Consider the following 25,330-nt stretch of genomic DNA (forward strand, 5'->3'; position numbering starts at 1 on the left):
AACAAAACAGCCTGAAGAAAAGGTCAACCTGAACTTTTTCTTTTGGTAACGGCAACAAACAAAAACAAAAACATGCTTCTTCATCGATTCTATTTCCTCTTTCCATTGTACAGAGAAGTCCGAGGTCAGGCTTGGCTACACCGCAGAAGCTGGCTGGTATTCAGTGTCTTGCTCTGCCTCAGCAGTGTGGGTGTTAGAAGCTGTCCCAGTTTTAATTGCATTTCCAACCACCTGTTTTGAGGGATGTCAGAAATTAAAAAAAAGAAAAGTTCATGTCTGGGAAAAAGTTTTATGCTTAAAGTGGAAAAGTGCTATGTAAACATACCACTGAAGTCATTAATCATGACGTATAAATGTATATAAAATTCACACAAACCTCCACAGAGAAGACGATAACACCAATCTGATAAAGAGACTCAAATTGTTGTGTAGAAATTGGTATTTTTGCAATTAGCCACCCCAGTGCAATATCACTGGATATCTGCACACATATATTTGTTCTGATTACATAACTTATGATCGAAATCCATCAAAAGAGTCGACAGCTTTGCTGACACTCAAACATCAAGCAAGGTCAACAACACAAGACATAGCAGCCAGCTAATATAACTTATTATTTAGATGGATTTCCATCCATTCATCATCTGTAACCTCACTAGGGTTGCGGGGGATAAGCTGACTTTGGGTGAGAGGCACAGCCTATCACAGTGCACATAGAGACAAACAACCATTCACACCTATGGACAATTTAGAGTCACCAATTCACCTGCATGTCTCAGGTCTGTGGGAAGATGCCGGAGTATCCGGAGAGAACCCACGCAGAAATGTGGAGAACATGCAGACTCCACACAGAAAGGCCCCAGCCGAGGTTTGAACCAGGAACCTTCTTGCTGTGCCAACCACTGCACCACTGTGCCGCCCCCTGTGTAGATTTCTTAATTTTTAATTGCTTTTAGCACCACAAATAAAATTATAATAAAATTATATTCACCTTCATATTATTTGGATGACGGCAGAAATCTTAATGACAGATATCTGAAAACCTGAGCAAGCTAAACCAAACCTATCTGCAGGGTTACAACAGAGTGTGTTATATCAACTCTACATGTCAGAGTTCATAAGCATCACGATCAATGACTGAATAAAAGGCCTATATGAAAGACTTGCTGTCAAAGCCACATAAAGAGCTTCAGCAGAAATAGTATAACACGTGCCCGTCTTCTTTGAGAAATGCAGGCTGTGTTTTATTTTGTTCTCTCCTCCCTCTGTCTCTCACACTCTCTCCCCTTGTCTTCCTCTCTTTCCATTAGTCTTTCTCTCTGTGTTCATAAGCAGCCCACGCAGCAGCCCGGCTTGTTGACTTTATTGTGTGCAATTTACAGAGAAAGGGCCAACATGATTCCACGCTCACATGTGCCTTGAAAGCCTGTGAATTGAATTCTTTTCAGGGTGAAAGAGAAAGAGAGAGAGATGGAGAAACGTTCAGTGAAGCAGCAGGGAGAGAAGAAAGAGAGAGAAAGCCGTGAGAGAGAATCATTTCCAGCTACAGCTGACAACTGGAAAATGAGCCAGGGCAATATGTAATCTCCTCTGATATAGTTTCACATCTCAACGCCGCCTCCTGCATCAGCGGCAGCAGAGGATACAGTAGTGAGGAGGCGCGTTGCTATGGAGTGGGAAGATTTTCAGAGAGTGAGCACCATTACAAATCCGGTTGGAGAGCAGAGGAGAAGAGAAGCCGAGGGGGATAATGAAGATCTAGAGGGAGGAGAGAGATGGGGGAAGGAGGTGGGAGGGAGGGAGGTCACAGGGCATGAGGACGATAAGTGAGGAGGGAGCGTACAGGAGAGATGAGAACCAAAGAAAGCAATAAAGCAAATGCAACAAGGGCAGAGGTGAGGGACAGAGAGGGGCAGCAAAGAGGTGGGACGACAACAACGCAGTGACGGAGAAGAAAAATGTGCATAAGTCAGACAGGTCAAAGAAACACAATGATGACAATCTACCAAAGTGTTTTTTCAATCACCTACATTAAAGCTTCAGCTCCATTTAAAGCAAAAAACAAGAGGCTGACGGATAATGAGCAGGACACAGCTTTGAGCAGCATCTCCTCGCGAGAAAGCAAGTATTTCTCTTTTTCATGTATTATTCATCAAATCAGTCAGATGATCCTTTTTGAGCAGCACTTTGCCCTCAGCTTGGTGCCAGAAACAGGAAGAATAAATTGCAATCTTCAGAGGAAGAAGAGACATTTTCATTACATGGCACGCGTTACGACACGGCTGAGTGGAGCACAAGTGTAATCTTGGTGTTGCTTCACTTCCCTTGAAGCTAAGTAGAGGAACATCCAGTGTGTGTGTGTGTGTGTGTGTGTGTGTGTGTCCTGTATTTGTGGTGAACTGAAATGAAGGCAGTCTTTAACATTAATGAACTGTGGAGGCCATCTACTGGTGACTGCTGGGAACACAAAGGTTTGATCATGGTAGTGGTGACATGGTAACACTTCTGACTTTTTAGAGAGGAATTTCAAAATAAATGTACATTAGATAAGTATTTTGTGGCTCACACAACATAGGCATGGTGGCCAAGTGGTAAGGCATTGGTCTTGTAAACCAAAGATCATGGGTTTAATCCCCATCCATGCCTTTGAAATGCTACAGCTTGTTCAAGATAATGCACCAAAATGTTAATGCATTAATTTCCTAAAGAACAAACTAATACGAAGTCTGACTTCTATGAAGGGCTGTGTCTGAATCATCAAATATCCAAGCAAAAGTCGAGTGCAAAGTGACTCATCTTTTATTTATATAGTTGCCAAAGCTACTGTAATTTATGATGTTGTATAAATGTATTTAATTACACAGGAGTTAACAGAGTCATTACAACTCAAGACTTTAAAAGAAAGAGGAAATACAGTTTCTTTAATAAATGACCTGGGTTGATTCATTCAGGTTAAATCATCATCTAAGATGGGATGCAATCAACTTTATTGATCCTGCAAGAAAGAAATAAAATGAAAATATGGAACAATAAAAAACACTCCTGACTTGACAGCCTGCAGTTTATCTGTGCAAGCACAACAAGCTTTTATAAAAGGACAGTAAATAAAACCCTCATACTGCTACACAAAACACAAGCACCCAGAGGAGCGGTCCAAGAACCATTAGGGTTCTTTAGAGTACCATTAAAAACTGAACTGTAGCTTCTTTCAACTTCCTGTTTTAGTCAAGTTACTATTGAAGCCTCAAGTTATTTTTATCAATAATTTGGTGGTAATACAATTTATATATTATTATTATTACTTATATATATTAACTAATATAGCAATCTGTTGTGCAGAGCTCATTTCAAAGTGTTTCTATATTTCTGTATGCACCAACTTGGAAAATATATGAAAACATAAAATACAGTTATTACACATTAAAGACAGTTAGTAAAACCAAACTACAACTTCAACTCTCTTATGAATAAAGATCAGCAGCGGACAAAAAATAAAACAGGCTTGAGGCGAACCAGAGAATGGAAATCAATGAGATTATCACTCAGTTGGGACAATGTGAAGTGCTTCTCAGGATATTGTTGTTGGACAGTCCAATGTTTAATGATCTGACTGCTTCTTGTTTTATATACAGATTTAACAGCTAGAAAGTGACTTGACGTACAGGATACTATGAAGGAGAGATGGTTCACTTGTAGTTGCAGACTTACACAACATTAGTATACATTAGTTACTGAAGCTCAATACAGGAGGATGGAGATCAAAGTTAATTACAATTCTGAAGGTTTCCTCCTGATGGGTGACCCACAAGACCTACTAGTATCCAAAATAATTGACCTAGCTAAAGAGATGAGGAGGAGGAGGAGGATTCAGTTGGATGTAGCTGACCTAATAATCTTGAGCTTGAGTTTGCCTAGTGAACTGGTTCCCAAAGTGGGGGCTGGGACCGCCTGCTGAGTCGCGAGGCAGCAAGGAATTGTCGCAAGGTGATTTTCAGAAATAAAATTTTAAAACTTTTAGAAATAGCATATTTCAGCCATAGTTGTAACAAAACATAAAAAAAGTAGCTACATTTAAGCCTTTAGATTTTCTTTGCCCCTTCTGACCCCTGATGTGATTACAACAACAACATTAGCTAAGGTATATATCATGCTAAACATTACGACATGTAACAAGGACAAATCATCTGACATCTGGGAATAGTGGGGGGTGGCTAATCACTGGTACCATTGTTTTGGGGGTCGCAGGCTGAAAAGCTTGGGAACCCCTGGCGTAGAGGATAGATAACATCATTCAGCCTTGTCAGGCCTGCTGCACCAGCCAAACAGACACATAGGAGACACAGCGTGTAACTCGCTGCTTTGAATGTGGCACAGCAGTGACCTGTAACCTCTCTTGGGTTCGACAGTGACCACAGAGAACACTGAGAACTCTTAAAGAGGGCGAGTTTCTTTGCAGATCCTAAAGAACATCTGTATCTGAAAACAAACATCAGTATCAGTTTGAAGAAAATTTAAACAAAGGACATTTTTATTCTTTCACAACATACTCTGTTAAAAGCATGAGCATCACAAGTTTTCTCCTGTCATAACCGCAGCAACCTCTCCACAATGGCCCACATGAAACAACCCAAAGTATACCACAGCCTAAACGAGTCACACACACACAAACACACACATATATTACTGTCTGACTCTCCACGTCTCGCTGACAGGATGTGGGATGAGAACAAAACCGCTTTAGCTTTGCTCAAGACAGCAGTTATAGCTACTAAACTAACCAGCATGCACTCTGTGTCAATCGATCCATACTTCTAATGTACCATGCACTTAACACACACACACTCTCCCTGCAGGTGCAGGTATATATTTGGTCAGTCCGCATAAAATATTAAAGGGGCAGATAAATGTACAGTTTCTTCTCAGGACATTACAGTTTGAACGCAGCACCGGATCCAAATAACACTCCACTCGACCCACTTGGCACAGCCACGTGAGTGCTGTAATCCATTCTCCCTACAATCTGATCCTACACAATCAACACAGATGCTGTTTCAATTAAACATTCACTGATCAAATGGACTGCAGTGTCAACTGACCGCCGCCTCTGTGCGCGAGACACAGGATTTCATAATAAAAGTTCCCAAGTTAACATGCAAGAGTGACTCTTAATCATCCGTGACTCCGTAACACTAGCATTTCAACCAGATGTGAACCTGAGAATTTTTTAACATGGAGACACTTCCATTTTTATTTATTCCATTCTTCTTAAATTGCCTGTAAGCAGGCATGAAGGGTGGATTGTAAAATCAAGGTTGGCCTCAGTGATGAGTCCAGAGTTTATGATTAATGCAAACAGCAGCTATTAGAGAGGGTTTGTCATCAAATGGCATACAGCCAGCTGTATAATTTTAAGTGAGACATTTCACTACATAATAGCACACTCTATAACAATATTATCTGACACCTTCCCACTGTGGGGGATGGAAATGGTGGCGCATGGTAGAAGCACTCACTGAGTCACATTTCAAAACACAGAGCCTGGAGTATGTCTGCAGATTATTTACCTGCTTCAAACCATCAGGTACCATCAGAAGCAAGCGAGCGTCCATAATCCACAGCTTGAAGAACATTTTTCTCAGCGCAGCGGCAACACAGTCACTAACACTACACTACACTTGACAAGACAAATGACTTCACTGGGAGCTTCTCAGGTTCACAGCAGCACTTAGACAATTACAGCAGAGACAGAAGACATGTTGGAAGAAACAATATGAGGACAGAGGAAAGTTCACTAGACTCTGTGGAGTTATTAAATTCAGGTCCATCAATCCTCTCATTCAGCCCAGACACTTACGGTTGAAGTCCCTGCGGCAGACATGAGGCCTCCAGGGTCGGTTTCGTATCCAGTTCAGGCGTCGAGGCAGCTCCATGATGCCAAGCTGGTGCCAGTGTGTAATGGCCACTCACCCATCAAAGAGCAGCACCCAGGTTCTTCTGCCCATCCCCAGGACAGATACTCCCTCCAGAGCATTAGTGGTGCCAAGTAGCACCTTAGCAGCAGCCTGGACCTTTTTAAAGTTGATACTTCACTTTGTCTATAGCCTGTCCTGCGTTCTCTGGGAGAGAGCTGTTACAGTAGCTGTTGTGGTGCTCAGCTACATTTCCCCTCCGATGCTTTATCTTTTATGCATGAGTCAGTGGAACCCAACTCCCCCTGTCCTGCGGAGGGACGGAGGCAGGCCTCTCCCCAAGAACGAGCACCTATTGACGGGCAGCATCTGAAGCAGAGAGTGCACACCCTGCTGAAATGTGATGCCTCTGGACTTAGCCCCCCCAGGGAGGCAAGGTGGATGGATGGACAGGAGGTGGGGCTTGGCCAGCCACCTGAGGAGGCTGGAAGCAAGACAGTGAAGTCAAAGGCACCAAGGCTAATCATTCCTTTCCTGAACACTTTTTCATGATGGAAATGGGAAGATTCATTAATTTAATTAATTTAATTTAAGCTTTCCCCTTAAATTATAACCACCATCCCTTTCATAACATATTTTTGGGATATTAACTGGAAGTAAATTATTTTTTGCCTTATACATTATTTATGCTGTGTTATATTTGACAAGATCCACCAAACTACATTATTTACTATCCCTATGGCTCTTTTTACATATTACCCCATATCTCTACACAATAACTTAGGTACGGCAGCACAAGTGAAGAGTAGAGAATGTATAGTGCTTTATGATTAAAAATGTATCTTGTTTTTTCCAGGACTGCGATGCGCCTTAACAGCTTTGCTTGTACATATTTTATGAGGTTTCCAGATTCTGTGGTTTAAAAATCACACCTACATTTTTTATTTCATAAACTCAATCGGTAAGTCATCCATCATCACTTTTACTTGAGTGTTTATTTTATAATCAACACTAATTTATTTTGTCCACATTTAATGATAACTTATCAAACTGTTTTTATCATTTCTGATTGACCTGAAAATATTAGTATCATCCACAAATGAAACAAATTTCAAAATGTTTGAGACTCTGCAACTGCATATCGTTTAAACAGATAATGAATGATTATGTTCCTAATACTGAGCCCTGAGGTACCCCATAAGTGATATCCAGGCATGTTGAGTTATGCTCACCTGTCTTCACAAAGTAAGATTTAAGCCAATTCAGCACAAACCCTGATACCACAACTTTCCAATTCATCAAATAGTCTGTTGAGATCAATGGTGTCAAAAATACTCCCGCTGCATACCCTTTTTTTTTTTTTTAATGTTTTTCTTGTATGTTAATCAGTTCAGTTTGTGAAGTGGTGTCTATATAGAGGTTTTACTTTTATGTCTAAATTTACCAGGTGAAAGATGTGAAGGAGAATTTATAAATGACTTAAGGAAACAACAACTGTGGTGCTCAGAGAATCTGACTTATGAGGATCTTTTTTAAAATCATATTATGTTGTTTATAACACAAGGAAGACATAATACTGTGACAAACTTAATGCTGTATAATATTCAAATAAGGAAAGAATACTAAGAAAGAATATTTTCAGTTTATACCATCAATTACTCAGGAAGTCATCTAAAACAGAAACTGTTCAGCCAGGGGCCAGGGTAAATTATATTTAGAGAAGTCAATAAAGTTTCTTTGCGGGGATGTTTGACTTTTTCTTCTATTAATAGAGAGAATTAATTTTCAGTTCAAAAATGGAGGATTTAGAAAAACTCATCAAACTCAAATTCATTACACGTGTCACCTTAACATATTCCCACTCTCTTCTTTTTGAAAAAGAAAACATTTATACTTAGGGATTTTAGAGTTTAGCCAATCAGACAAGTATTTTCATAAGTTTTGGATCGTGTCACAAGCATAAAATAGGTGCTCTGTTTCTACGTTTACAGGTCTGCTGTGGTGAAACTAAGATGCTCACATTGACTTAAATGTTACTGCTGCAACCATTTGTGGGGCGGTAATGTCTCGTTTCCTTTGATAAACGATGGCACGGCGTATCCTTCATCATGACTAAAGGTTATAATAAAAAAGGAAAAAGTGAGGAACCTTTCAGAACATTTAGAGAATATGAACAGCTGTTATCATGGTTGCTACTTACCTAATTTTGGCTCATTTCACTCAATTAGGAACTTCTCTAAGCAAAAAAGGCCATTTGAACATGGCCCTAAACATGTGCGGAAATACAGACAGCTGCAGCTATGATTCAGAACACTGTTAAGCATTATTTTGCGGACAAACAATGAAGTATTAAATCATTCTCCTCTCTGCGATAGTTAGTACTTTGATAATTCTAATTATTACATGTAAGTTAGATTCCTTGTACTGAAATAATGCAATAATCCGCTCCTTTCATTGGAGAACAGAATCAGAAAAATGTTGAATTAACCACATTTATTAATCACAAATTTACTAAGCTGAAACAATGCTGAATGTTAAAACATTTTTGGTTGGAAAATAACAATTAACCAAAAGAGTTCCAATACTGTAGATCAATTTCTGTCAGACTAACCACTTAAGTCTTTCAGCCCCACTTTGACACTAAAAAAAAAGGAAATATAATAATTGAACATCTTGAAATGATCTTCTAGAAAGACCAGACTGAAGTTTGGAAAACTGTAGATTCAGTTTACAAAAACAAATGCTGGACCTAAATGAACCAAAAATAACTTGAGCTGCAGTTTGACAGGATTTCATAAAGCGTAATGAGACCATGACCTCTAGTGGCTGTAGAGAGTCCAATGCAAAGCACAGGTTCAAAATGTCTGCTGGCAGTCACTTGCGGTTGCAGGTCAGTGAAACACAGAGCCTGTGATCGCTTTTATTCAAATGAAAACAGAACTTTCCGTCCTCTGTCTGGGCTGAAGACGTCCTCCACTGAATAGCATATTGTGCAGTTTGGTTTGTCCATGCCCAAAATATGATAAATACAAACAATCAATCAGTAAAGCGAGTGCTTTAATACAATTCATCGAGTACAGAATCTCTCTCACACACACACACAGACACACACACACACACACACACACACACACACACAACATTTTACTGCACCAAGTTTTCTGAGTATATAATAACTTCATAACAATATAGGAATGCATTAAAATATTCAGTTTTACTGCAGATATATGTATGGTGGTTCTCTTTTTAATAAACACACAAAGCGGTCTAGTTTAAATGCCGGCCCTAGTGAAAGCAACGTTAAACTAATGTGTGCTTCTTCTGTTGGCTGGTGTTGTGGAAGTGCTTTAAGATGCTTAAGGCCTGAACATCTCCAACTGAACTTAATAACACGTTCAGTTTGACCACGTGAAAAACATTTGGCAAAACCTACAGCAACATGTCGTGAATAGGACTGTGCTCAACACACTGTGTGCACACACAAAACATTACAATATTAAAAACAATAGACGGGGCCTTTGGCAGATTACTCACAGAAGGCACGTATAAGGAGCATTTCAAAGACAACAGACTCGTTTCTAGCTGGACTAAACACTACAGTTGGAATTTTGTCACTAGAAAGCAGAGACACTTTGCTATAGACTCACAAAGATGGTCCAACTCTCAGCCTGTTTTAAGACCTTTGGTTATTATGAACTCTCTAATGGTCCAGGTTGGTGATATATTCACAAGGCAACATTACATTAAACATCTCACGTGATATACAAACTGTGAAGACAACAGTGGGTAAAAATAGAAAGATAAATATCAGCAACAACGTGTGCACGTCAGCATAGTTGATCCTGAGGTTTGTATCTACAAAGACTGAAGAACAACGTTACCCAGGAGTCTCGGGTCATGTTTTCTACATCCAGGACATTTTACATTCCTCTCACCAGTCTGTGTTTGTAAAGCATTGAAAACAGAACAAAGTAACAAGGTGACAGTAACAGCATCTCATCTCTGGAAGTTGTTGTTAGCTACCACAAGGAGGCATCAGAAACCAAATACAGCCCAGAAGATTTAGAAGGATTTGGCTTCATGCAGTACGCCGACAGATTTATGATCATATTCATTGGATTACCAAATATAAAAACAAAACAAAAAGAAAACAGCACTTTTGTGAATAATCTCTTTCTCCTCCTAAACTAGCTCTGGCTGATTACAAAGCCTCTGGAGTCTTCTGAGCTCTGGGGCAGACGGCACACACCTGAACTACACACAGATGAATTCAATCTGTCCTGAGTCAGTGCTCTTGTAACTAGGAGGAGAAATCATTGCTCCGTTTGCTCTGCAACCAGCCAGACATTTGATGTCCCAAAAGCTTCAGCCCTCTCCACTAAGGTTATATCCTAACGCCTCCACAACTAAACATTTGGTCAGACTACACAATATCAGTCTAATTACTGCCCAACCTAACACAGGGCATCAGGTCTGTTCAGGAATGTCAATGAGTTCCAGGATGGAATCCTTTATTTTTGTGTGGTGTGTCATAATTGGGACGCTTCCCATCATCCCAATGAAGAAACATCTGTAAACATGGCCACACAAGAGAGGAAGAGCTCTGCAACAGAGTAAAGGCTCCTTTTTTTTTTCCTTCAGACATTTTTACAAAGACAGGGCGGCCACATCACACAAACACACCTTACTGTTTGTGTACATCGTGATTTGGGAAGCAATGTGTGGTCTTGTCATGTGATACGTCAAGCACGGATGACTAGAACCACCCAATCTGACACAGTGACCATCTTAACAGACCGATATTCTGCGTAGTCTGACCGCAGCAGAAAGCTTTTCGAAAACAGTAAAAACAAAACTGAACATGCAACGTGTGCAAATTTGCTGCAGTTTACAGAGGTTCTTTTAACGAGTCCAAGAACAATGTTTTTGGATGTGGACTGGCTGCCATACCCATACAGATGATGTATAAAGTCAAAACTAAAAAAACTATAATAAATGTATTAGTACCACAGACACTGGAAATAACCTCTCTGATGCTGCTGCAGTGGGAGGACCTTGGAGTCTGTACCGTTCAGCATCTAGACTATGGTCTAAGGACTATTAGTGATCACATGAGTGACAGTCGCCTGTCGAGGTGAAACATGGGCATTGCAGCGCAGCACACGGAAACCAGTTTGCTAGATTGTAGTCTGTTTTACTGGTTTCAACAACACGCACTGTTAATCTGCTTTGCCAGTGTTGATTTCACGTGTGTGTGTGTCTGTAGCTTTAAACCAGTGTTAGGACCCACCACTGGGTCACAAGCTTACTTTAAAAAAAAAAAAAAGCTCTAAAAATGTTTAAATTAGAGGTAAAATGTTTGGTTGAATTGGTCACCATCCTGTGACTTTTGCAAGGAGGAGACACAAGCTGTATTTTAAACAGCTCCAGTGTGGAAGATTTAAGGAGATTTATTGGCAGAATGGAATATGCATGACTATGTTTTGTCACCTGAAAATAAGAAGTGTACTTTTGTTTCTTCAGAACAAACATTAATTGTCCTCTTCCACAGAGTCAGCCAAAACCAAACACTGCCTTTCACAAGTGTAATTCAGCTGTATGCAATCTGCCATTTCACCACTTGATGCCACTAAATCTCACACACTGGACCTTAAGACTCACCAGCTAAAAAAAGGTTTGGAACCATCTGGGCTCGTTTTTCACATATTCACATGAGCTACAGTAACTTACTCTGTCAACATGACATTATGCCACACATGGAACAAATTCAACAAACATCTTTAAAGTCCACTTGTGTATTTTCTGCAGTAAGCTGTTTGTGAATAAATATCTGCAGGTTGTAAGTTTTGTTTAGTCTGAGATCCCTCAGGTTCTCAAGTGTGCGTGTGAACCAAAAACTGTGCTAGAGTGTTAATGTACATGAGTTCCACTGAGTTCATCTGTATTGTGCTGTGCATTGGAGGGTTTTCATCTACAACATTTTAATCCCACTTCTTTATTCCTATCGCTCGTGTGTGAGAGAGAACTCTTCTCTCCACCCGTCTTCCTTTGATATAAACTACATACTCGTCTAAAACCTGATTGTCTGCAACGTCCTTTGTGTTCATCCGTCCTCTTCCTCCGCTCCGTACAGGATTTCACAGAGTCCTTTGTCGCTCCATCATTCGATTTTGTCTGGGTCTACGTTGTCCAGGTCGATGTCAGGCGAGGCCACACAACACATGCACACTTTTTGGGTGTACAGAGAGAGTTTTTCTGTGGTGATAAAAACAAAAAAAACAACAAGATAACATAATTAAGCTTAGGTCCACATGCTGAAAGTAGGAATGCTTACACTGAGGTAATCCTTGATGGCAGTAACAAAACCGGTTAGTGTCGTACTGTACACTGAACTTTGAAACATTAAGCTCAATCACTCCTCACTTCTTAACACCACTGCGCCTATGGCGGCCGGTCTATAAGACCAGTAAGCTGCTTTCAGATATGTTCCATAACGCCATCACACAAACACTTCCATTCAGGGATATTTTATAGCTTACAGCCGTCCTAAGGCTTTGAATGTTATCACTGCTTATGGTATATGTATACGAGTACACACACACACACACACACAAAATGCTTTTAGGAAAATAAAATATTGTTTTAAAAAGCTTGACCACTATGCTGACCACTGCTCCACCACGACATCTGCAGCTTCTTACCAAGAGCTTTTCTCAAGAAGGCTGGCCTGGATTTGGGCGGCAGGTGGAGACAAAGGTAGTAGACCGGTACACCGGACAGCGCCACGGCGATTCCCACCAGAGAGTTAATAGTGTCGCTGTAGAGGGGAACCACTACCAGGAATATGCTGCACAGGCAGTAAACGATCGGGAAGAACAAAGACAGCTGCAGGGGAGCAGAGAGGAGAGAGGAGGATAAGCAGAGGGCAGAGTGAGGAAAAAAAGGAAGTAGAAAAGAAGAATGGGGGAGTAGCAAAAGGTTGGGAGATAGAGGTCAAAGCTTCAAACAATTAAATGAACAAATATTATTAGATTAAACCACATCCCTGATGATTTCATTGTGGCTCTGATGGCCCTTAATTGCTCAGGCAGTAAGCAGTGCACTCACTTTCATGGTAAGAATCAAATGAAGCAAGTCATCAGATTGAAATCATCATGGGCTTTTAACATTGTTAGAAATCATAACTGAAGACATTGCTGAGGGCGGTCAGGCCTGTGATGGAGGCACTGTTGATGGGTAAACAATGTAAATAAGGTAAGCATACGTGAAGGAGTGTAAATACACTCCCAACAGGCTGCAGCTGCACCAACTGTACCAGAAATTCCGGTTTGTTCCAGCGGGTTATCTTGTACTTTATCAGAGCTGCAATTAAACTGACTGACTGTGAAGGAGAACGGTATAGAAATAAGAGCCGGTGAACTCTCACTCACTGCACTAAACAGCCTCAAATTATTAAAGATGTGTGTGTTTATAATAAAACAATATTCACAGTAGTAACCGCATGGTTTAAGTTCCTAATATGACTTGCAAATGAGATGCAGCTGCAAGTTTCAAGCTGTAGTTTCTCACAGACACAGAATGCACGTCACTTAAGGTTAGTGAAGTATTTTTTCACTGTGCTGCAAACTGTCTGAACTGAGCTCATGTCTCAGCACGTTCCTTTATGATGATGTAAAGGGAACTGCCTGGAAGGCAGTATCGTTCCAGTCTTTACCTTAATGGGGCGGTGCATATCAGGAGCTTTGAAGCGAAGGTAGATCTGGCTGGCTATTGACAGGCCGATGAACAACCAATAGTTAAAACTGAAGTAGTTGATCAACTGGAAAACGTCAGGCACAGCCAGGAAGAATAGAGACATGGCGCCCTGAAAAGAACACAATCACACACCGTTTGACTTTGGTAACAAGCACACATAAAGGACACAAAACATTCAAACACAGTTTAATTTCTAAATCTACAAAAATAGGATACTTACATTGAAGAGTAGGGCAGGAATTGGGGTGAAACGCTTAACGTGGATCATGCACAGCACATTTGGTAGGTGGCCTTCTCTGGAACCAACAAAGAACAGCCTGCGGGGGGGGGGGGCATCAACATGCTTGCTCACATTTCACTAAAAACATTAGAGATTCTGTAGAACAGAGAGGTGAATCTACATTAAAGGGAATGCTAAGCAGAGTAGCTATGGGTATGCGCCTGTCTACTGACCTGGAAGCAGCGATGATGGAGGAGTTGAGGCCTCCGTAACAGGAAATGGCCACAGACAGAGGGATCAGCCATCGAGCCCAGCCCAGCACCCCATCTGCAAACGTCTGAGGAGACATTCAACAGAGTGCTTACTGCTCACATGGATCATCGGTTAGATCAGAAGACCTTAACGTTTAAATGCACAATTAGAGTGTTACAGCAAATAAGTGTAAACTGAGTAAACAGAATTTTGACGACTGCTTGGGGGCAGCTCAACCCCAAATTGGTCCTGAAGGCTGTGCCATCGGTGTGTAAATGGTTAGCTCCTCAAACTGATGAGCATTTGGCACCTTGCATGGCAGCCAATGCCATCAGTGTGTGAATGTGTGTGAATAGGTGAATGAGATATGTACTGTAAAAGAGTTTTGAGTTGTCGGAAGACTAAAAGGGTGTTATGTAAGTACAGTCCATTTACCATTTACCTTACATCCTGAAAATACATATGCTATAAAACCTGCCATGTGTTCTTACCTTCTGAGGTAATATTTGTGATTATCAAAATTGTCAGCGTGGTTCCTTAAAAAAAACTGTCTACTTCTGCTTTTAACTTCCTCCACTCATGAATGAAGGCAGCTGAGTAACAAAAGCCTGCATGCAGCAGCTCTGTGCTCTGCTACAAATGAGAGCTTTCAAAACAGAAACACATGACGAGAAGTCAAAGCTCGCCAAAACCTGAGCTCAACGTTGATGTCATTGTAATAAAGAAGACCAATCTGATATGCACTTCTGTGCAAATTAAAAAAGCTCACAGTTCACAAAATAAATATGTGCTTTCAAATGTTTGTGCCTTGTGGTGTGTTTGAGTTCAACAATCAAATCCTCTCCTGAGATCAATATGGTAATTGGACTTGTATTTATACAGCGCCTTTAAAAGTGCTGTGTCATATTTGCTGTTACAACACTGTCACATTAACACACCACACGATGTGAACTGATGGCAGAAGCTGCCGTGCATGGTGCCTACTGCTCATCAGGAGCAGCACAGCTGCATCACCATCGCCACCAGCAACTGTCCGATTACTAAGCAACCTGCTCTACCACCTGAGCCTCAGCTTGACATCACTCTCACCAGAGTCTGACAAGTCTGAGTCATGGAAACGGGTCTCTAAAAGTCAAGAGCGCACATAGCCCGTGGCTTGTTGGAACGTGAGTAAACCTGTAGAATGAACACTCCAATAAATCTCTATCTCTCAGAGAGTCTATCAGAGAGTGCAACTCTTCCTCCTCCGATGCACTAATCACATCATCAGCCTCTCCATGTTCCTGTGTGGGGCGCTAACCTCTTTAGCTAAATGAGGTTCCTGTCATCATCTCGAGTCCAACAGTCACAGAAAACTGAACCGACCAGACACTAGTGCCAGTGGCTGCCAGCCAGGCTAAAAGAGATGACAGGCAGAAGACAGGAAGGAGAGATGAAAACCTGCTGCTCCTGTGAGGCAAAGCAGATGCTGTCAATCTGGATGAGTCCTAACAGAGTTAATGGTTGGACATTAGTATGCACAGTCAGACTGCTCGTCCATCGCTTCTTCCAACAATGATACTCACCACAGCAACGGCCTCACTGCTGAGCACTTTGTCCACATCCAAGACAGCGTAGTAAGCTACATTGGTCAAGATGTAGATCACTGTCACAATAGGCATGGAGATGGCGATGGACAACGGCAGATTCCTACAATGGAAAATTAACTTGTTAACTTCAATCTCACAGCTGTATCTTAAATTTGTAGAGAAAAATTTCTCTTTGGCAGCTAGCTGTTGACATTCTTCGTATTCCTTCGTGTGGTTAGTCCGCAGGTGGTCAAACAGGTTGGTTGTCGAGCTGCTTTTAACGGCAACAGGTTTTCGACAAACTTTGCAGATTACTGTCTTTTGGGTAACATCACTCTTTTCAAAGCCAAAGTACTTCCATGCAACTGAAGTCGATCCACGTCTTGGAAGTAAATTTTCTGAAGCTGGAGCGTCTGTGGGCGGTGTGTCCATGTTGTCTTCATGTTTAGAGGCACGCTAACCTGCCGGGAACATGCCGGTGACAGATCATCTGACCACCTAGGCCTGCTGCGGTGTGCTGCTGCACGCAAGTTACGTAACTCTTATTCGTCAGTCATTTGCATACTGGATAGCGTAAATTTGCACATCGTTAAAACAACAACGATGATATTATCGTGAACGATATATATCGCCCACCCCTAGGTGAGAGCTTGATGGTTGTAGGTTAAATGTACACTGTGTAAAGCTGTGCTGCAGTCAGGATTGAAATCAAATTTTTCTGAAATATCATATCTCGTACCTCTCCGGGTTTTTGATCTCCTCTGTGATGTAGTTGAGTGTGTCCCAGCCTGAGTAGGAATAAAGTGCTGAATAGAGGGCCAGGGCCATGTTACCCGGGTCCAGCTTGGAGCCTTTGAAGGAGTCCTCAAAGTTCTGGTCAAAACCTGCGACAACACAGACTGTTAGATAAATCCAGTGCAAAAATATAGTGTAGGAAAAAAGAGTTTGCTTTCATCGCCAGAGGCTAAATATTTCAGGAATATTCAACCAGCTTATGTCTTATATACACTAAGATATATGCCTGAATGAATTCAGAAATAGGACCAAAAAAAAGAACAAAAACACTTATTTAAACCATCAATAACAAGCGCCAAACACAAAATTAAGAATACAATAAGTATTGAATATTGAATTTTATTTGTATAAAAAACAGGCATGGAATGTATAAATACACTAATGATCGTAAATAATAATAATAATAATAATAATAATAATAATAATAATAATAATAAGATGGGTTCTAGTGAAAACTGCTTAATTTATCTGAGCCGCACTGTTTCTGCAGCAGCAGGTATAGCAAACATTTGAAATATTGCAGTAATAGCTTCAGTATTTCAAGACATACGTGACATCGTACCTTGTGCCAGCTTCACCAGGCCAGTAATGATGATGACAATAAGAGCTAGCACCTTAGCTACGGTGGAGATGACCTGAAGATGAGCACCCAGTTTCACCTTCATGGAGTTCGCACAAGTCAGCAGACCTGATAGTGAGAGAGAGCAGATAACCAATATCAAAGCTACAGACTTTATACTGACTCATGGACACAAGAGGGAGGAGGAGATAAGCAGCTTTTAAAATGCACTTAAGAAAATATTATCTGTAATACAGTAATTGAAGAGAGGACTGGAGGCATATTTGATACACTGAAAGAGCAGAAGAATTCATGTCTCAGCTTCTGTTGACACAGGGGAAGAGCACAATCTCTACTGATCCACGGGATTACATGTGCGCCTTTAAGAGCTGACAGAAGGATTTCCACCTTCAGGCTAGCTACCAGATTTAACTGTTGACACCATTAACAAGTCTGAAGCCGTGCCCAACCACATAATTCCTTTCTTAATGATCAGTGTGAGTAAGGACAAACTACACTCACTGCCTGGTAGCTAGCTGTTATCTCGCAGCAACAGAAAGCTTTGATTCCCTAAGCAAAGCAGACTTAAAGGATACTTTGAAGTGCGGTTGTGTGTATTCACAGTCAGTGTTACAGCAGTCTGCACTATCTAGTTATATAATAACCACCAAGCATAAGCATTAGGGATGCACCGAAATGAGAATTTTCTGCCGAAACCGAATAAAAATTAAATGGTTGGCCGAATACCAAAACCGAAACTGAAATGCGGTTGTTAAATTTTTCACTATTTTTTTACTATTGCATAAATAGCCTAGAATAAATTTGTAGACATGTTTTTTCAAAGAAAGTAAATCTTTATTTAATATCCTTCAAATATTCCAGTAGAATTTCCAGTTAGTATAATTATTATTTCATTTATATTGTTAGAAAGCCCATGTTGTTTTAATCACTGTCAATTTGTTCTTGAAAGAAATACTATTTAGTTTTATTATATTTCCGGTGAATTTCCATTTTTCCCACGTTTATGAACGCATCATAAACATTCCAACGGTCGTGAACGCACCTCGCATGTGTGAGACACTGTAGTTTAGAGAGAAAGAGCAGGGTATGATGTATTTCTTGCCTGTGTTTTTCCTATATCCTGCATTGTGGGTTTATTGTGTGTGAATGAGAAAAGAATCAGCAACCGTGGCCAGATCACCGCGCACGTTGTTTCATTGCATCAACTGCGTCACGCCACTATTCGGCCACTTCACCGAAAGCCAAATGTGGCATTTTTTGCAATATTTGGCCGAATACTTTCGGTTGCCGAATTTTTGGTGCATCCCTAATTAGCATTACTAGACCTAGACCTACCTAGGGGTGGGCGATATATATCGTTTACGATAATATCATCGTTGTTTTAACGATGTGCAAATTTACGTTATCGAGTATGCAAACGATTGACGAACAAGAGTTATGTAACTTGCGTGCAGCAGCACACCGCAGCAGGCCTAGGTGGTCACATGATCTCTCACCGGCACGTTCCCGGCAGGTTAGCATGCCTCTAAACATGAAGATGGTCACACCACCTGCAGATGCTCCAGCTTCAGAAGATTCACTTCCTAGACGTGGATCGACTTTAGTTGCATGGAAGTACTTTGGCTTTGAAAAGAGTGATGTTACCCAAAAGACAGTAATCTGCAAAGTTTGTCGACAACCAACCTGTTTGACCACTTGCGGACTAACCACACGAAGGAATACGAAGAATGTCAAAAGCTAGCTGCCAAAGAGAAACCTAACTCGGCAAAGGTAACGTTACCTGCTGCACAACACGGCCAACAAACGTTAACGGACTCCTTCAACAGAAAACTGCCTTATGACAAAAAAAAGCAACCGAAGGCGAGACGTAACAAATTCTATCACCAGTTATATGGAAAAAGAAATGCTGCCGATTCAGGTGGTGGAGAGAGAAGGCTTGAAACAGATATATACCGTGCCTGGTCGGAAAGATTTCAGCTTCAGTTTACTGTAATAATAATAATAATAATAATAATAATAATAATGACTTTGTTTTATTACATCTGTTTACAAATCTCTCTCTGGTTTTTGTACAGTATTTAAGAAACTGATGTTTCCTTTAAAACATTGTGTCCTTTAATATCATCATCCACAAGAAACAATTGTTGCTGTTAAAAAACACACATTTAAAAGAAGATTGTCTAATTATCGTTATTGTCAAAATCCCCCAAAATATTGAGATATTATTTTTTTGTCTATATCGCACACCCCTAGACCTACAACAGTTTATCAATCTAGCCTCTTGATTTTGCTCTTATAGTGCACCATCCATCCACAACAAGCTTACAAAGTCCTGTGGGATCACTGTCGGGGTTCAAAAACCAAAATGACTCTGTTTTGTTATTCACTGTGGGTACACCAGTGGTCCAAAAACTTTAAGCAATATTTCTCTAATGCACTGCAGAGCAGCCACATTTCAGGTTCAATTAATGATATCCACACTGAGCAAGTGATGAGAGCAGAGCCACAGTGTCTGGCCAAAAGAGCTGTACTGTGTCTAGATTGTGTCTATTTAAAGTGATGCTTTTGGCTAAAAAGACATTTGATTGTGCTCAGGTTAAAGAGACTATCAGCTGTCCAACACACCAACTGTCCAACACACCACAGCTATCAAACAAAGTCGTCCACGTCATTCCACCACTAATGTACACACACATGTATAGATATAGCATTTCATTGAGTTCAGTGCAGGGAGAGACTTACATATGATGCCGGCAGCGATGAGGCGGACCGCGTCATAGGGGGCTGGACAGGTAGGGTAGAAGGGTTGGACCAGGTAGATGGAGAAGGTCAGAGCTATCACCGCCTGACACGCTGGCTCAACGATCAACAGCGACGTCCACAGTCTACAGCAGAATTTATAAGTTGGAATTATTATTGTTATTTTATTTTTTTATTCATTTTTTAAAAATATGGTTGAATAATAGTTACCTATTATGTTAACAACACTGTGCTGAATGTGATGCCCTGTACTGCACGTCGAACTCCACCTCATGCCATAACATGTGACACAAGTATCGAGTTTCTGTTGTGTATTGTTTGCGGTATAATGTGTTAAAGAATGTGTTTACAGACAGACGGAGTCAAACAACTACATACCGAATGAAAGCCACAAAACCTCCGAAGGCCTCGAGGATGTAAGCGTAGGAGGCTCCAGATTTACGGATGGTGGTGCCCAGCTCAACATAGCACAACGCCCCGAACACAGAGAATACCCCTCCAATCGCCCACACTATCAGGGACAGGCCAAACGAACCCGTGTACATGAGAACTCCCTGCAGGGTGACAAACAAAGAGTGAAGACTTTGGCATGATTAAAGATCATTGTGCGTGTTTGTGTTCCAGTTTGGTCAGGATGGCGTCAAAGCTGTCATCTGATCTCTGGTGCAGTCCAAACAATGGCATCAAGACGAGGACAAGCTCAGTATTAACACTAAGCACAACTATAAAACAAACCCTTACTATTACTTAATGTTTTAATTCTATTATACATTTTATGATCAAAACCAAAAGACCTGACTAAGCAGAGACTCTCACCTTGGGTGACACAAAGATGCCAGAACCAATCATATTTCCCACGATGAGACAGACACCGTGGAGGAGGGAAATCTCCTGCTTCAGCCGCACGCCGCTGCCCTGAGACGCCGTGTCTGCCTCTGCGACCATTTTGAGGGATTGACAGCCTTCAGCCTCGAGGATGAACAGGAAAGTGATAAACAGGACAGGCGGACTCCTGGCAGCACCAGAAACTGAAGAATAGAACAACTAAATAATAGAGAGGGTGTGGACGAAGACAAGAAACGGGGAGGTGTGAGCGTCACTAAACCAGTCCTTCTCAAACAGTCATGGTTGATTCTCCACTGGGATGATCTACAGAGAAAAACAAAGGAACAGTGTCACAGACAGGGACGAGCACTGATAAGATTTTCAGTGTCTTTACTGATTCATATCTGGGTGGTTAAAAGGTTTTTCCTGAGGAACTACACTGGTGTAGTTGTATCATCTCAGAGCCTGAACATAGTGTAGCAAACAGCTGACAAAAACTGGAGCTCAAGGCCAAACCCGACCTGTCTGGAACACCAGTCTGTCAGTCATCATGGAAGATGAATGAAATGTGAGAACATCTGCACAGCATTAGTTTTCTTAAGCATAAGAAGGCACTAATGTTAATTTAACAAAGGACGTCTACACCTTGGTAACCGGCGTCCTGCTCGGTTGAGAAGCAGTGTTGTGGTGTTCCTGGAATTTAATCCTATGCGGTGTAAAAAGGTGTTTCCAACTCGACTCAGATGTTACAACTACCAGTGTTGTCACCTGTACTCGTGAATTGAAGCCACTTATTTTTGTAAGTTTGCGCCCGAATGCCTTCATAGATAAAAAGGAATTGATAAGCTCGGAGGACTAGAACCGGCTCTTGATTCCCGTCACTAGTCACAGAAGTGATTTACACTCCTCTCTTATTGAGAGGAGATGAATTAAGAGCAGAAAGGATTCTCTCCGTACTTTGAAATATCAGTCATCATATCCACTCAGTCTGTCTTTGTTGGAGGTTAGTAACCTTTTTTTTTAAACATCACAGCACATTTTGACACATCACAGCAGGAAACTCAAAGCTGTATTAAAGATAGCTGCTGAGTTCCTCCTGCTGTTCTCACGCAGGCTGGTTCAACCAGTCAGACCCTTGAAACAGATCCGCTGTTAGTTTTTAAGTCGACTTGTATTGACAAGTCAAAACGTCTGCTGTGCATTGAGGGAGTACATCGGTACAGAATTCAGCGTCGGATCATAAGCCTCATCTCAGCAATCTAACCTGTCTCTGATTTACGTTCCTTAAACCAGATTCTGTGAGGAGCTTCAGGTCATTGATTTAAACTATTAACATGCTGCTTGTGCAAAGTTTGGCTGCACACTGCAGGTTGTAGTGTGTACTCAAGATTACAGTAGCATCCATCCTATTTCTATGATAGTTATCTGAGAAGGTCTACAACAAGAGCCACAGATGTACTGTGGAGCTGTGAAGGAGATAACAGCTTTTGGTTATATTGCACAGTCCTAACAGTGGACCCCAGAACCTCTGCAGCAGAACTCTTATTAATGCTGTTATGATTGTTATTATCACTGTTAGAAATATTTTGTCCCTAGCACCAATGGATTAGTGTGATAAATACTCATGACCATCACTTTGGTGCTCGGTAAGCAACATGTGTCTGACCTCCCTGCCCATCCCAATAACAGCCAGTGAGTGTGTGTCGGGTAGGCTCCGTGTGTCCCGGTATCTGCTCCGCCTGTGTAAGCAAACATGGCTGCAGCTGCTGCTGCTGCTCACAGCTCAACACGTTTGGAGGAAATGATTCGATGACTCACACCTTCAGTTAACCGCAGAGCTCACGGTGAAAACACGTGGACGAGTTCAGGAAACTAGCACCGAGTTATCACTCATCACCAAGTCCGCCGTTAACGGCTAATAATGACACACAGAGAAGCAAACACTCTCCGACACGGTCAAAACTTTCCTCTCTTCAGAAGTGAAGAAGAAGGAAGAGAGCGGGAAGGATGCGGCGCGCGAGACCGGGATGGACTCACTCACTCCGCGGTCAACCTTCACTTGAAGCGCGCGACTCAATGTTCTCATTTAACGTTAAATCAATCCAGATGTGTGATTCATAATAATCAAAACACACGCATCTGGAGCCATCTAACGTTTGACCCGAAGGTGTGTTTGCTTTGTTAGCGGTGGCCTCACACACACACACACACACACACACACACACACACACACACAGTAAAGAGGAGAGTGCTCATCAGGTAAACCGTGTTTGAGCGCGGTGACGTTCATTAGCTGAGGCTGCTATCCACATGGAGCTAACAGAGCTAGCTTCATACATGATGCTGTGCTGTGTGCTAACGTCAGTGTGATGTATATCATGATGGGGACGGTCCGCCTCAATGCCCACTTTAATGGCTGCATGTCGTTTAATAGCTCAGGACTGAAGTTAAAACGTGTACGTTATTGTTCCATAAACAGAATAAAAATGAAATTCTTTACCTTTGCTGTGTCGTCGTTATTCCTGAGCAGCTGCACATGTGTCCCAGCTTCACACACCAACTTCAGCTAGTCATTGGACGCTAGCTCCTCCTCCTCCTCCTCCTCCCCATCATCATCATCATCATCATCATCATCATCACGCTGGGTGACACTCCCCGCTGTGACACGGCGACAGATAATCGAACAGGGAATATTCATCAGTTATTCGTCTGTCTTCGATCGATAACACATCACTTTACAGACACGCGCACCGATGTCCGTCAGCCTTACCGGCGGGTCAGCGCATTGATTTCCATTTGAGCTGTGATGCGGTCACACAGGTGTGTCACAGTGGCAGAGGAAGGGAGGGGGAACTCCACGCTGTGTACACACTGCAACACAAGTACACGTCCTGCAATAAACATGTAACTTAAGTATAGTCAGGTTTACCAGCAGCCAGCTCAATGCAGAACAATGCCCTTATATCGGTGGATTATTGTTACACATGCTGTACGTTTATGTGAAAGAAGGATTTTATTGATGGTAGAGGTGGAGGAAATGACTAACTATTGAATCTAATAATCTTCATTATGGATGAATCAGCTGATTATTTTCTGCAGACAGAATCACCCAGATTCTAAAGTGACACTTAGACAATGCTTGTTTTGTCCAAACCTCAAAAGTATTTAAAAAAATAAATACATTGAAAGTATTGAAATGATTAAAAAAAAGGTAAATCCTTACATTTGTTGAGCTAGAACCATGAAAAGTGATTTAATCGATGAATCATTTCAGCTGTATATGTTTACATGTTTTATATAGTATGCTCTTTACATCGTTTGTGTGCAAAAATTGTGATTGTTAGTATAGTAACTAAAGCTGTCAGATGAATGTAGTGGAGTAGAAGTAGCAAACAAGTACCTCAAAACAGTACTCAAGTAAATGTACTAGTTACATTGCACCACTGATTATTAATATTGTATTTTATGTTAGCTGCTCCTCCAAATGATGCTTTCATGCTGTGCTTTTATTAAACATGTGCTTTTATTTCCATCCATTAAACTGCATTCACCTGCAGACACTTCATACCAGTCTTTACTGGACTGTCCAACTGTCTGCATATAGACTTTACAATGCAACATACATATGCTGCTGATAGATATCTTCAGGAAACCACAAACTGCTCTTACCACTGCTGCTACACGGCTTCACTTTAAACTGTCACTTGTCTTGATGGGGGATGGTTCAGCTGCAGTTTGAAGAATTTCTCTGGGGACTTTCATGACTTATTATTAGAGTTTGGTCGAGGACAATTCACAAGCAGTATAAGTGAATCACTGTAATGATGCCAGTCCAGTTCTGCAGGTTTCTTCCTTGCAGGGAGCATTTTCCCTCATTCATTACGTGTTCAAATAAGGTCATTCTTTAAAGCTCTAGTAATGTGCTCATATTCTGATGGGTAAGACACTATGTTAACCTTAGCCGTTCTCATTCACAAGGTGACAGTGTGTCAATTCAGGTGACGCACAGAGCCTCCTACAGAGACAGTCAGTCTCTCAGAGTTGAGCCTTATCAAGGCATCTGTGTCAGCCAAACAGAGAAAGAGGAGACACAGAGTTTTACTTTTTGCTTTGGAAGAGGCACAGCAGTGACCTGTGGCCTCCTTTCAGTTTGCCAATGACCACAGAGTGGCATGTGGAGCACTATACCATTTCAACTGTTAATGCAAAGAATGCAAATATACTCTATATGCTCTATACTAAACATGCTCTATACTCGTGTGCAGTTGTACTGTGTGTTTGTTTCATATCTTTTTTTTGTATCTTGTTTTGTTGCATTTGCGTCACTCCCGCTAAATATTGTATCATACTTTCTGTTATTTCAGTTCAACAACCCTGTGCTTGTTAATCAGTGACCACTAAGGTTGTACTCCAATTGACCTTTATGTCATGTTACTCCTTTGTTATGCAAATATATACTTCTTGATAATAGACGTCATTTGAGTCAGCATGGACCGTGATGGTATTTTGTGTTGCATAAACATAGCCCAAGAGTTGAACCTCATGCACAGATTGGCTGCAAAATCCAGTTATGCCTTGCTGAATGTCTGTCTGTAGGGTACACTATACAAAGAATGATCCAATGCTTAAGGCCAGACACCTCTATCATAATGCCCTTCCCCTGGCC

At 41.3% G+C, this 25,330-nt stretch overlaps 1 protein-coding gene and 1 non-coding gene across 2 annotated transcripts; one reads left to right on the forward strand and one right to left on the reverse strand.

The window, feature by feature from the left end:
• Positions 1–2,574: 2,574 nt before the first annotated feature.
• On the forward strand, positions 2,575–2,646 carry trnat-ugu (transfer RNA threonine (anticodon UGU)). The gene has a single exon. It is a non-coding gene; the product is annotated as a tRNA-Thr (tRNA).
• Positions 2,647–8,387: 5,741 nt separating this feature from the next.
• si:dkeyp-120h9.1 (Y+L amino acid transporter 2-like) lies at positions 8,388–23,428 on the reverse strand. The gene is made up of 12 exons (XM_027286285.1): positions 23,165–23,428; positions 20,656–20,988; positions 20,218–20,393; positions 19,822–19,964; positions 17,062–17,187; positions 16,444–16,588; positions 15,702–15,825; positions 14,118–14,221; positions 13,885–13,981; positions 13,624–13,773; positions 12,611–12,794; positions 8,388–12,164 (listed from the first exon to the last, which is right to left on the reverse strand). Exons 2-12 carry the CDS (start codon positions 20,782–20,784, stop codon positions 12,070–12,072), a joined length of 1,473 nt encoding a protein of 490 aa, XP_027142086.1. The 5' UTR covers positions 20,785–20,988; positions 23,165–23,428; the 3' UTR covers positions 8,388–12,069.
• Positions 23,429–25,330: the final 1,902 nt, after the last annotated feature.

Source organism: Larimichthys crocea, chromosome XIII (assembly GCF_000972845.2).
Source record: "Larimichthys crocea isolate SSNF chromosome XIII, L_crocea_2.0, whole genome shotgun sequence".
Lineage (NCBI taxonomy): Eukaryota > Metazoa > Chordata > Actinopteri > Sciaenidae > Larimichthys > Larimichthys crocea.